We start from the raw sequence: 14,411 nt of genomic DNA, 5'->3' as shown, positions 1-14,411 counted from the left end.
AGGTCATCCAAAACTCTGCTGCCCATGTCTTAACTCACAGCAAGTCCTGCTCTCCTATCACCCCTGTGCTTGCTGACCGACATTGGATCCTGGTCAAGCAAAGTCTTGATTTTAAAATTCTCATCCTTACTTTCAAATCTCCCCATGGCCTTATCCCTCCCTGTCTCTGTAAATCTCCCCCAGCTTCACAACCCTCTGAGATATCCAATTCTATCCACTTGTGCATCCCCAATTTTAATCGCTTCACCATTTGTGGCTGGGCCTTCATTTATCAGGGCCCTAAGTTCTGGAATATGCTCCCTACACCTCTCGACCTCTACCTCGTTTTTGTTCTCTAAGACATTCCTTAAAACCTATTTCTTTGACCAAGCTTTTGATCATCTGCCCTAATATCTCCTCCTTTGGCTCAGTGTCAACCTTGTTTTATAATGCTCCTGTGCAGTGCCGTGGGATGTTTCATTACATTAAAGGTGTACCATAAGTATAAATTCTTGTTGCTTGCATCCGCTCCAGCTTCTACAACTCTCAGCCCCTTTCATTTTCCACGGCTTCCCATTTTTCAGCAAAATGCCTGACAACCCCCGATGCTATTCCCCAGAAACCACATCTTTTGTTATTCAAAGCCTGATTCCCTCTTTTATGCTTTAGCTATCCCTTCTGTGGTAATAACCCAGAATGACTTAGCACCCTCTCAGATGAACATCAGTCTAACCGTCTCCCTATCCATTTTCCTCCATCACTACCCATCACTTCTTTCCCCTTTCCTAGCTGTGTCATTCACAACTAGCCAACTTTGAAGCATCTTTTGGAATGTTTGCTTCCTTGTGAGTGAGGCTGTCTCCATCCATTACGCCATCTTGGATGAATCCTTGACATCCTAGGCCTTATGCACCCTTGTTCATGTGCAGGGATACCCGAAATTAAATCCAGCCCTTTTCTTTGATCTGACGGTGAAACGCTTATTGCCCACCTTAGCTGTCATGACAAAGTGATAATAAACTGCCTTGAACAGTCCTTGTGCTGCAGGTTGCACCATGATAGTGTTGGGTTGGGGAATTCCAAGCTTTTGATGATGAAGGAATAGGGATATGTGCCCAGTCATGATATTGAGGTGACTTGGAGGAAAACTTGAAGATGATGATATTCCCCTGATGTAGCTGTTCTTGCCCTCCTTGTTGGTGGCAACAGTGGCAGAACTTGAAAGTGGTGTTGAGGTAACCTGACTGCCGCCTTTGACCAAACCACTGTAATAACTTAGCTTTTATGGTGATATCTCACTTAAACCTGCAGTTGACAACAGCTTATGTTTGCAAAGTAGTTTCAATGTTACAAATGTTCCACCTGTGAAATGCTTCACAGGCGTACATGTTAATAACAGATGCTGAAGCAGGAAGAAAAAATTGAGAGGTGACCAAAGAAATGGGTTTTAATATTATTTAAGGGAGGGAAAGGAGGTGAAGATGGAAAGGTAGAGGGATTCAAAGAGGGAATTCCAGAGAATAAACTTATGTGCTGAAGGCTCTGCTACCAATGGTGGGGCAAAGCAAGAAGGGACCAGAGTCAGAGAAATTGGGGAATTGTGCAAGAAACTGGAGTCAGAGGAATGGAGGAGAATATAGGGCTAAAGAAGAGTGCAGAAATGGGATGGATTTAAACAGAAGGTTGGGGAATTTACATTTGAGGCATTGTGCGATGGAGAGCCAATGTACTGTGAGGTGGCAAAATCAAGAGGGTGTTCAAAGATATGGGCAGCGTCAGTGAGCCAATGGTGGATATTTAGCCAAGCGAAATGAGAAATCAAGAAAGTAATTTTGTCCGCGATGGTGTTGAACTTCTTGTGTTGTAGCTATACAAATCCAGGTTGAGTGATGAGTATTCCATCACACTCCTAACGCATTATAGATGGTGAAATGGCCTTTTGCTTTGAGCCCTAAATATGCTGTTCTAGCAGAACGTCACTAGGTGGTAGTATGGATACCATGATTATGAAGAGTCAGGATCCAAAGCTGAATAATGCAGGAGCAAATAATCGCTCCTACAAATAATGGGGAGCAAATCATTAGGCTAAAGTAAGTAACTTATTAACTGAGACTTTGAGGGGCAAAGGAGCCAAAACATTTGCATATAGGAGCAGTTTTTGCTGAGCTTACTAGATGTTGTTGATGCAGAGAAAGCAATTCCTAGTTTTGGAGCAGAAACACTGGTTTACTCCATAAAGAAAAAGTGAGACTAAAATAACTACTCATATATCTTTATATTTAAAAAATGCAATGTTGCTGCCACCCATTTGCACAAACATGGGTTTTTAAAAAAGTAAATTTGTGGAATAGCCTTGATTTAACATTATTTTAAAGATGCATTACGCTACAGTTTTTAAAGTGTTGTCTTAGTTACAAAGCTATTTTTACTGGTGTGGAAGCTTCTGCACTTCAGTATAGGTCCAGCATAGCAGTAAACGATAAAAAAAACTGAAGCAGTTGTTTGGTCACAACAAATTAACAGAACTATGCAAGTTGCAATCTGTTCTTATATATAAAAAAAATCAGGGTTGCTGAATAAACAGGAGGCAGAGTAATGGAGCAATTGTAGCTTATGTTCTGGACTTTGCTTAATTATTAGGAAAACCATAATATCTACGTTTCATGAGACACAGAAGCAAAAGGATAAAATTGGCATTGAAAACCAGACTTTAGGTATATCTTGAAAATTTCCAGACATTCCAGCCCAAAACCAGACAGGTGACATCAGGGGCTGGAAGTGAACTACATAAAAATTTTAATGTTCCTGCCAAACTTAACTTTGGAAAATTGTTTCCTACATGAAATGCAGCAGTTATCATACTATCTGGGGAGGAGTGAGAAGGGGGAATGCTGACACAGGAGAAGGACGGAAAGGAGGTAGTCATACACATGTCATATAAAGAGTGGTACCTTTGATTTAAATTGACCAGTATGGTAATGGCAGGTTTATGCAATGCTGCATACAGGTTTGAATTTTAGCATATTAACCCTTTTATAACTTGCTAAATACCAGCATTGACAAACTCCTTAAAACTAGACTGAACTTTAAGACTACTTTTTGTGCTCAAGTGCTCAGAGCCTGAATGATTAATTACGTTATGAATGTGAATATTGAAGTGCATATCCAGTTAATGCTTCATCAGGCCTTTTGAAGACATCTCGTAGTTTATGAGCTCTGCACAACATTCATCTTAGACCTGATAAAAAGAACATCATAAAATCCAGAGTAAGAAAAACCCAAATTTGCTCAATCAGAATTTCATGTGTGATTATTCTATCTGAACTTTCCTCCTGTGCCATCTGATCTTCCCCCTACTTTAGGAAATATATTTTCTATCATGACCTCCCTGAAAATTGACCCTGAATCAACTATCTAAGAATTTACTCTGCTATCCTGTCAGGGAATCATTTGTTTTTCTGAGCTTTAACACCACCACCTATATGTTCCCCTCCAAGTCACTGACCATCCTGACTTGGAACTCTCTCACCATTCCTTTGCTGTCACTAGATCAAAATCCTGGAACTCCCACCCTCTACTGTGGGTGTACCTACTCCACTTGGACTGCAGCAATTCAAGAAGGTGGCTCACTACCACCTGTTCAAGGGCAATTAGAGATGGGCAATAAATGCTGGGCTTGCCAGCAAAGCCCAAATCCCAAGAACGAACTTAAAAAAAAAGTCTGCAACCTAAAATGCTTCTCCTAAGTTCACTTTTCAGTGCTAACTGTGTTGTACAAGGTAGTTGAGTTAGCTGGGAAAAATTAGATCAGTCAATAAGTTCTCCTAGAGCATGCTTGATTGCCTTCATGGATCAGAGAATAATTTTAATTTTTCCAAATTGGCACCATGTTTTTTTTCACCCTCCAGGACGATCCATGACTTATGGGAGTTATTGGTGTGCGTGGATGGCACAATGTTAGAATAACACAGGCTTGATTGACCAGATGTCTTCCCTTGCCCTTTTTCATGTTTGTAAATTCGCTCTGCCAGTTCTCATGTAATAGTGACACAGTGACATGTACCAGTGCTTGCCAAAGTAGTGCTATGCTATTTCTATTTAAGCACCGTATTCTCACTTCTAGAGAGTAGAAAACAAACTTTCAGAATTCATCTCTTCCATAACCTCAGTGGTGATAAATTTGTGTTTCATTGCCAGACTCTGCCTCAGATGACATCTGCATTTAAACTTGCTTTTCAGTATCAGATCTCAAGAATATGTTTGCGGTACATATTCTTCAAACAGATGCCGACATTGAGAAGATGCTTGCCAGAGATGATTTTTGACACTCTTTGAATCATTCTTATTCAAAGAACTGTGCTTCTTTCCTGTTAACTTCAGAAAGCTCATTCAGCCACTGAGACCCTCTTAACTTGGGAATTGAATGTGGATTTCTCTTCAGCCTTTTTTGTCCTTGAGCCAGGTCTCCTGTTCTTGAGATATTGTTCAGCTGCTAAGAAACCTCTTGGGCCTCTCTTTGTGGTCTCAATTTGGTCTATTAATACCACTTTGCAGATTGCCTAACCATAGCTCTTCCACAACTGTATCCATCTAGGTTTCTTCCTATTTTTATACATTGATTCTATTTTTGTTGGTTCTGCAGCTTTAATTTCTGAACAGTGAATTATGAAGAATCAGGGGCCTCATTTCTGGTTTGTTTAAGTACTTAACTGCTCATCAATGTGGCCTGTTGACTGTTTTACCACCTGTTTGAGATACACTAAATTATTTAGTGTTTGCAACTCAGAAATATAGGTGTTTAGTGCCAGAGCTCTGTCAGAAGTGATTTATTTCTGAATATTTATCCCTATATGTTTAAATAAGCATCATATTTGAGGAGAGTGGTGTCTCCTTTAATTGCATACAGCTCTACCTCATATCTGAATAAAAACTGGCCCCAAGTGGTGATGTAGAGATCAAGGTTTGTCCTGTATATTTACAGCTTGTTCTTGTGTCTTGGCCAACACTTATCTGTTTTGGTATTAGTTGAGAGATGATCATTTATTTCATTACTGGTTTAGTGATAAATATTGTCTAGGACCCCGGGGAGAACTCTATTCTTCTTTGAATAGTGTCATTGGAATTTGTACCTCCTCCTGAGGGGATGTATATCGGTTTGATGTCTCATTCAAAGGATGGCACCTCTGACAGTGCAACACTTTGTGCTAAAGTCACTGGAGTGCAATTTGAACCCACAATTTGCTAACTTGGGTGAGAGTCTTACCACTGAGTCACAGCTGACACTTATCTCTCATCCAACATTTATCTGTCAACCAACATTAGTTAAAAACTAAAAAATTATTTGGGCGTTTCCCTACATTACAGCAATGACTATACTTCAAAGTACTTCATTGGTTGTAAAGCATCTCTGGATGTGCTAAGTTCATGAAGGGTGTTCTATAAATGCAAGTCTCTTTCTGTAATTGCTGTTACAGTACCAATCTAACCAGATGTGACTGTTTGCGGCGCCCCCCCTACCCCCCCCGGCCACAAAAAGTACCTCATACAATCTGTACATCTTCAAGGTCAATCTTTAAAAATGACAACACAATGGCATAAATAGATTGACAACTTCTATAGAGCCAAAATGAACCATTTCCAGCCCATTAGTCTGATTGGTTATATGCTGTTAATCAGTTTCAAGTGGTTTTCTGAGCCATGTGCTACATATATGGTATCACATTTTAGAAATCCTGATGTAGAAAGTGAAGCTATCAGAGCAGGTAAAATGGAGATGGAGAAACTACAAGGAGGGATGGCAACCTTACAGGATGTAGGGTGGGAAAAACAGTAATCAAGGTAGTTATGAGAGTCATTTGATTTGTCTGCCTGTATATGGAGAGCAGAGATAGTAAACTGAAGGGAAGAATGATAAGTCAGTGGAATCAGATGGAGAGAAATATGAAGTAGGGAACAGAGGAAAGGAAGTATCAAATGGTAAGATCTTAATGATAAAAGGGTGCAGATACATAGACTTTAAAACTGGTAGAAGGGCCTTAAAACAACAAAGTGGCATTTTGGATTTTAGGCAAGTGCTGAATGTAAAACAAGGAACTGATTTTGAATTTTGTAAAAGATATTATTCAGGGTGCAGTTGGAGTATTGGATGCAATTCTGGGTATCCCTTATAGGAAGAATATTACAACCATGAAATGTTAATGTGGGTAAACTAGAATGATAGCAAGTTGAGATTTTATGGTTATGAAGCAATTAAAAGTATTTTTCACTGGAATAGAGAAAGTTCTCTGATCCAATCATCTGATAAAGGTTTTCAAAATTATGAAAAATTGAGGGTGGTAGTAGAAGAAAGGCTTGCATTTATATACTCATTTACATTCCTAGGTCACCACAATGTGTTCAATAACCAATGGATTACTTTTGTAGTGATATTATTGTATACGTAACTATGGTAGCCACTCGCACATGGCAAGATTCCAAAGATAGCAAAATATAGGGTCACTGAAACCTGTTTTGATGGTGATGTTTAAGAAATGAATATTGACCAGGACACCGTCAGGTATCGCCTGTCCTCCTTTTGAGTACTGCCGTTGGATATTATGTGTTGATCTGAACAAGCAGGCGTTGCAGCACTTCCTCAGCTTTGCATGGGTGTATTAGCCAACATTATGCGCTCAAATCTGGGAGTAGGGAGGAACCCATGACTTTGGACATGTTGCCAGCTGACACAACTTTTAAAAAAAAAAGTAGTTTTCACTTGTTGACAAATTGTAATGGGGCATAAATACCAGAATTATCACTAGAAGAATGAAATAATTTCTTTCACAAGTAATACATGGGATGTTTTATCTCACAGCTTTTGAGGCAGGGACTGTATCACTGGAATGGAATGGAATGAAATAAGTATTTGAAAAGGAAAAATTTTCTAACCATGTGGGGAAAGAACAAGGAAATGCAGTTAGAACAGAGTTCCAATTGGAAAAATTAGCACAACAATAGATGTGTGTTGTCCACTATCAAAAAAAAACTCACCCTTAATCCAGCTGCTACCTATCTTTTTTTAAAACTCATTTACAGTATGTGGCTGTTGTTGGTAAGGCCAGTATTTACTACCAATCCTTAATTGCCCTCAAGAAGATGGTGGTGAGCCACCTTCTTGAATGCAATTGAGTGGCTTGGTAGGTCATTTCAGAGGGCAGTTAAGAGTCAACCATTTCTGTGGAACTGTATTCACATATAGGCCAGACCAGGTAAGGACAGCAGATTTCCTTCCCTAAAGGATATCAATGAACCAGATAGGTTTTCACAACAATCTAATCATTTCACTGTCACCATTAGTATTCTAGCTTTTTATTCCAGATTTATTTAACTAAATAAATTTAAGTTCCCTAGCTGCTGTGGTAGGATTTGAATTTAAGCCTCCCAATCGTTAGTCCAGACTCTGGATTACTAGCCCAGTAACATAGCTATGCAACTGTACCCCTGCGCTACCATACTCCTATGTGACTTCAGCTACATCCAATTTCCTTTTCCTGTCTATAAAGTTCTTGGAAGTGTTATCTCCCAAAAACCTCTTCCAAAATTCCTTGTTCACATTCCTTTGGTCCAGTTTTCATTTTCTCACAGCACCAAAACAACCTGGCCAAAGAGACGAACTAAATAATTTTTAACCCTGGTAGATTATCCTTCACCATTGCTCTGTTTTCTAGAGCATCCCATACAGGTGATCATCCTATCCCCTTCCGGACCTTCTCTACATTATTTGCCTGCATTACAACAGTGAGTATACTTCAGAAAGTACTTAATTAACTGTAAAATACTTTGGGACATCCTGAGGTTGTGAAAGGCACTATACAAATGCAAGCCTTTATTTCTATCTTTCTCCTCCCTTATTCTGCTCTGTGGGACTTCTCTTTGCATAATTCCATTCCTACTTTTCCAAATGTAGCCAATGCACTTAAGCTTTTTCTTCCTCCCTTTGCTTTCTCAAGTCTGGGGTTTTCAAAGTATCTAATTGTGGCCCTTCTTCTTTCTTGGTAATATGCTTTATATAGCAACATGATCTTCAGGCTTGGGATCAACTTTCATCTGTATATTGATGATACTCAGCAATATTTCTGTGCCATTTCTGTCAACTCCTTGGCTCCAGGCTGTAAAATACTTTGTCTTTCCTCTTTGATGCGTCAGCACTTACTCAGCAAGTAGAAGACCGAAGCCAAAGTTCTTGACTCCTACCACAAACTGTGCTCACTTGTCACCGACTCCATTCTCCTTCCTGGTCATAATATTCAAATTGCCTGACACCGTTTACAATCTTAGCATCCTATTCAATCCAAAACTGAGTTTTAAACCCTCCATCCCATCTCTCACCAAAACTGCTTGCATTACATGTGCAACACTTCTCACTTTTGCCAAAATCACAGCCCCTTACAGTTGATTGTGTTAACTTGTCCAGTGCTCTCCTTGCTGGCTTCCCATTCTTCACCATTCAAAATCTCAATTTGTTCAAAACCTTACAGCATGTATCTGTCTCACCCATCACCAACATCTTGACTGACCTACTTTAGATCTCCAAATCCCACCCTGCACCCCACCCCTCCCCACTCCCCAGAGATTCTTACCTTCATAGGGTCATAGAGGTCTGCAGCACAGAAAAAGGTCCTTCGGCCCATCGAGTCTGCACCGGTCAAACAAGTACCTAACTACTCTAATCCCATTTTCCAGCACTAGGCCCATAGCCTTGTATGCCATGGCATCGCTAGTGCACATCCAAATACTTCTTAAATGTTATGAGGGTTTCTACCGCCTCTACCACCCTTTCAGGCAGTGAGTTCCAGATTCCCACCCTCTGGATGAAAAAATTCTTCCTCACATCCCCTCTAAACCTCCTGCCCCTGACCTTAAATCTATGCCCCCTGGTTATTGATTCCTCCACCAAGGTGAAAAGTTCCTTCCTGTCTACCCTATCTATGCTGCTCATAATTTTATACACCTCAATCATGTCTCCCCTCAATCTCCTCTGCTCCAGAGAAAATAACCCCAGTCTATCCAATCTCTCCTCATAACTAAAACTCTCCAGCCCAGGCAACATCCTGGTAAATCTCCTCTGCACTCTCTCTAGTGCAATCACATCCTTCCTATAATGTAGATTCCAGAACTGCACACAATACCCTAGCTGTGGCCTAACCCGCGTTTTATACAGTTCCAGCATAACCTCCCTGCTCTTATATGCCATGCCTCGGCTAATAAAGGCAAGCATCCCATATGCCTTCTTAACCACCTTATCTACTCCCTCCTACATTAATATAAAAGCAAAAAACTGCGGATGCTGGAAATCCAAAACAAAAATAAAAATACCTGGAAAACCTCAGCAGGTCTAACAGCATCTGTGGAGAGGAATATAGTTAACGTTTCGAGTCCCTATGACTCTTCAACAGAACTAAGGAAAAATAGAAGAGAGGTGAAACATAAGCTGGTTTAAGGGGGGGGTGGAACAGGTAGAGCTGGATAGAGGGCCAGTGATAGGTGGAGATTGCCATAAGATGTCATAGACAAAAGAACAAAGAGGTGTTGACCGGGGTGAAAATAGCTAAGAAATGTGCTAATAGGTGACATTAAGGGTAGAAAGCAGGATGAGAAAGGTACAGATAGCCCTAGTGGGGGTGGGGTGGGGGGAAGGGATTGAAATAGGCTAAAAGGTAGAGATAAAACAATGGATGGAAATACATTTAAAAATAATGGAAATAGGTGGGTAAAGAAGAATCTATATAAATTATTGGAAAAAAGGGGGATTGGAAAGGGGGTGGGGATGGAGGAGAGAGTTCATGATCTAAAGTTGTTGAACTCAATATTCAGTCCGGAAGGCTGTAAAGTGCCTAGTCGGAAGATGAGGTGCTGTTCCTCCAGTTTGCGTTGAGCTTCACTGGAACATTGCAGCAGGCCAAAGACGGACATGTGGGCATGAGAGCAGGGTGGAGTGTTGAAATGGCAAGTGACAGGGAGGTCTGGGTCATGCTTGCAGACAGACCGAAGGTGTTCCGCAAAGCGGTCACCCAGTCTCCGTTTGGTCTCTCCAGTGTAGAGGAAACCGCATTGGGAGCAGCGAATGCGGTAGACCAAATTGAGGGAAGCGCAAATGAAATGCTGCTTCACTTGAAAGGAGTGTTTGGGCCCTTGGACAGTGAGGAGGGGGGATGTAAAGGGGCAGGTGTTGCACCTTCTGCGGTTGCATGGGAAGGTTCCGTGGGAGGGGGTTGAAGTGTAGGGGGTGATGGAGGAGTGGACCAGGGTGTCCTGGAAGGAACGATCCCTGTGGAATGCTGCCGGGGGCGGGGGGAAAGGAAAATGTGTTTGGTGGTGGCATCATGCTGGAGTTGGTGGAAATGGCGGAGGATGATCCTTTGAATGCGGAACCCACCTACATTGCTTTGTCCCACTCTACCTCTAAAAGGTTCCATCACTCTGACTCTCAGATTCTATTCTTCCCTTTACCTACCATTAGATGCAGAGCATTCAATCTCTTTCTAGACCCCCTACCTAAACTTTGCCGCATCCATTAAAAACCTCCACAAACTATCCCTTACCCAGCTTTTAGACACCTCTTTCGGGCTCAGTCTTGGGACATTTATTTCTGTTGTAATAAATGTAAATGTTCATTCTGAACTCTAATCTTTGTCATTCTAGATTCAGAAAAGGAAGTCTAGGAAAGGAAAGGAAGAGTCAAAGATGTTCCAGAAAAAGGTAAGGGATGAAAATTTGGAACTTAATGAAATGCTTCAGATGAAAATGGAAACAGAAAGCAGCTTAAACACAGCCATCAGTGTGACGGGCGAAGCCTGATTAGGATTGAAAAAAAGAGCTATCATACAAAAAAATGCACACAACTGAGACCACATGTTCTCATAGTGATGCTGGTTATCTGAAGGAAGTGAGTGGAACAGAGAGATAATGTTCACAGTGAGAATAAATTCAGCTAAGTGAAGAAGGATAGTATCAGACATGTAAATGATTGAGGTGGAAATAGAGCTCCCCCCCACCCTGCCCCTGGATGGTAATGCATTGGAATGAAGTTATACAGGGAGTGGACTACCATGATGAAGTAAAATAATGGTTAAGGCTTAAGAACCTAAAGCATCAAAGATGGTGAGCATTAAAACATAGATGTAGGTGGGTGGAGACTAGGATTAAGATAAGTGGCAACTAGTTTAAAGGGACAGAGCAGACTGAAGCAGTGGATCTGCTGGCACAATTCTACTTGTGGATTTTGACAAAGGTTCAAACCAGACTATATGGTGTTAAAAATTTAGATTGAAAGCATTGTAGATGAGGGAGGTGAGTTCTTCAGAATAGATGAGATCAGTTATAGTCTGGGAAATGATAGTTTGATGTTCAGTAGTGGGGTCATGGCTCAGGGATGATAGGAAGAGGAAGGACCATAATTTTGACATCTATTCTTAGCCAATAGCTTTTTGCACCATACAGCATAGGTCCTTTGTTGGCAGATTTGATGTTGTGATTGAACTTGCAGTTCTTCATACCAGAGTTGGTTCAAAATGAGTAAACAAAGAGCGTTTGGCTTGTTTTGCAGCGGCAGTTTTCACTGAAAAGATCAGGAGAAGGCAGAGAAAGAGGTGCAGGAAGGTTCACAAGCTTAGAGATAGGAGAACATATTAGATTACTCAATGTAGAGCTTCATTCCTGGTGGGCATGAATCTAGGGCAGATTGTCAGAGTTAGAAAGGAGAAGATAGAAAAGGATGGTGAAAACATCCATCTGAGCAACATTTGATCAGATGTTGTAGGAAGTTGAGTTTAGTCTCTGGGAAATTTTGTTGTCACTTCTTCCTTGGTAGCTTCTTCAATGAAAACTGAGGCAAAGCATGCATTCAGTATACCTGCCATTTCAGTATCATATCCTGTGAGTTTAACTTCCTTGTAAGTGGGGTTGCATGCAGTTACATGTGTGGCCAATGTAGACTGACTTTGACTACCTGAGTGGGTCAGAAAGAAATTATCCAGATTTTCTTTCCCCTTATTTGTCCAGGGTCTTCTGGTGGGTTTTTGGATGTCGGGAGACTACATATTCACAGAAAATTGGGAAGGGTCTTGTGTTAATGCTGAAGGCATCATGAGTGGGCAGGCTTAATGGGCCAGTTGGTCTTTTTTTTATTCATTCATAGGATGTGGGCGTCGCTGGCTAGGCTAGCATTTATTGCTCATCCCTAGTTGCCCTTGTTCAGAGGGCATTTTAAGAATCAACCACATTTCTTGCCTGTCATTTTCATATGTTTGTATACCTTAGTGGCTCAATCATATCTTAATACCCTTTTTGTCATCCTTTCTTATTGTTTATGTAGTTTGTAAATGCCCTTTCCCTTATTGGCCCTGGGTTTTTCTGTTATTTTTCATCTGCTAGAGATTACATACCTATGGAGGGTTGGGAGGGTCTGGTCATGATGCCCCTTTTCTTTAGATTCAAATTTAAAGTAATCCCTTTATTTATCCATAGCACCTTGGCTGGTGTGTTCTTATTTTTAGAGGAATACATTTCTCCTTAGCTTTATTGATTCCCCCTTGAAATATTTCCCATTCTTGTTCTACTTCTTTGTCTGTTAATATTTTTCTCTAGTTTACATCCTCGGCTCCATCCTCATTCTCATTTTTTTTTGTTTCAAAATATTACTTTGACTGACATACAAGTAGAAACACCAATCATTACCTTAATCCCCATGGTCAGTTCTCCTTAGATGTTTTGTTTCTGTTCAAGCTTTTAAAGAATATTTCAAATCTCTTTCCATTTTTAATGTTTTAAATTGTCTCGTCTTTCTTTTCTTTGTCTCCTTTCCAAAAAAAACTTGATAATTATTCTGTCACTTTTATAAGAAAAGCAGGTTTCTCAATGTCACTCATGCGAATCTAGATTGCTTTTTTTCCATTTCTAACTTTTAGTAGAACTATCATATTTTGCTAGCTTGACAACTTATCTGAAGTAGGTAGACATCTTAAAGAAGCATGAGGATGGGCAAGTGTTATAAATGCATGCTAATAAAGAATCAAAAATGTGGCTCACCACCACCTTCTCGAGGGCAATTGCAGATGGGTAATTAACTTTGGACTGCCATCCTATTTTCCATGCGGGCATTAAAAAGAAAGTTCATAACCATTATTTTGAGTTTTCTCTCACGCTAAAATAAACAACATGCAACTGTTGCTAATCCAGGGGTTAAAAGTTTCCATTTTTCATGTTTTTCATATTTTCTAATTCCACATCTTCAAGTTCAGAACTCTTCTTATAGCACAAAGTCTTCTGAAGTCTTTCACATCTGAACTGTAATTTTTGGTTTTAGTTCATAGTACGATATCAAATTTCACTATACAATAATTAAATCTACCACAACTCATTTCCAAGTGGCTGGTAGTTCACATAAGAGTATCAGAAACAAATGGATGATGTTGGGTTTTTTTTGAGGAATTTGTAATTTGCAGTTTATCATTTTGCAGAGGAACTGCAAAATAAAATGTTCTGTTGTTGTATTGTGTTTCGCTGCAGATGAGATCATAACATGAGGATGGACAAGGTGTCATCTTTTCTGATTCTCAGAAAAGCAGATTGATTCCTCAGAAGATATGTCCAGATCAGGGGCACAGATCTCGTTTTCCTACCGATCTTGTACTTGGTCATTGTCATGATTACATTAATTTAGAATAAAGCACTTTTTATTCTTTTATTTGCTGCCTCCTGCTGTAGGTCAAAACTTTTAATGTTTAAATGCAAATATACTATGTGAGGAGGGCATGTAACCATTGTTGATGGCAGCAATGTTAGAATATTGCCATAGAGATTACAAAAGTATCAACAAATGAAGAGTAAATATGTATATTGTCCTCTTGAGTTTTATTCATGACAAAAAGATCACCATGGACAAACAATATTTAAAATGTTTACATTTTTATGACTGAGGATTTGGAACTAATCTCCTGGAGAGAGTTTGAATAAAACATGAACCCTGTTTTCCCAAATGCTTTGGAACCATAATAGAGTTCATGGAATTAAATGTGGTTAAAAGTCTAGTATTTTTGCCTATGTATTTCCATGTAAAATATGTAATTAGTACTGGGGCATAAACAACTGCACAATATTGTTCATGTATGTAATTCTTGATTTATTTGTATAGCAGCATACAAAAAGTTGTTTTTGGTATTTTGGAGTAAAATTTTCATTAAAATGAATTTGAATATGATACTGAGTAGTGTGCGTCTAGGAGTAGGTGAGGAAGAAATCTGAAGTCTGTTCACACTGCTTAATTATAAAATATAGCCTCACAATTCATGCCAAGAACAATTCAATGTAGATTTGGTACAGCCACACCAAGAGAATGTACATAATATTCACACAAATGTTCACCCATTTCCAAAAAAGGGTAATTTATTACTATC

The 14,411-nt window shown here is 39.8% G+C and overlaps 1 protein-coding gene across 23 annotated transcripts in view; it reads left to right on the top strand.

The window, feature by feature from the left end:
• LOC144684632 (protein-tyrosine sulfotransferase 1-like) overlaps positions 1–14,045 on the top strand; it is a 70,660-nt gene extending 56,615 nt beyond the window's left edge. For all 23 annotated transcript variants that reach the window (XM_078548679.1, XM_078548677.1, XM_078548678.1 and 20 more), the window contains 2 exons: positions 10,660–10,716; positions 13,525–14,045. In XM_078548679.1, the coding sequence (XP_078404805.1) occupies positions 10,660–10,716; positions 13,525–13,528 (61 nt within the window). In that variant the 3' untranslated portion in view covers positions 13,529–14,045. The remainder of the gene's footprint in view (positions 1–10,659; positions 10,717–13,524) is intronic.
• The last annotated feature ends 366 nt before the right edge of the window (positions 14,046–14,411 follow it).

The sequence above is a fragment of the Cetorhinus maximus genome, chromosome 9 (genome assembly GCF_964194155.1).
Source record: "Cetorhinus maximus chromosome 9, sCetMax3.hap1.1, whole genome shotgun sequence".
Classification (NCBI taxonomy): domain Eukaryota; kingdom Metazoa; phylum Chordata; class Chondrichthyes; order Lamniformes; family Cetorhinidae; genus Cetorhinus; species Cetorhinus maximus.
This window is presented reverse-complemented; position numbering and strand designations above follow the sequence as displayed.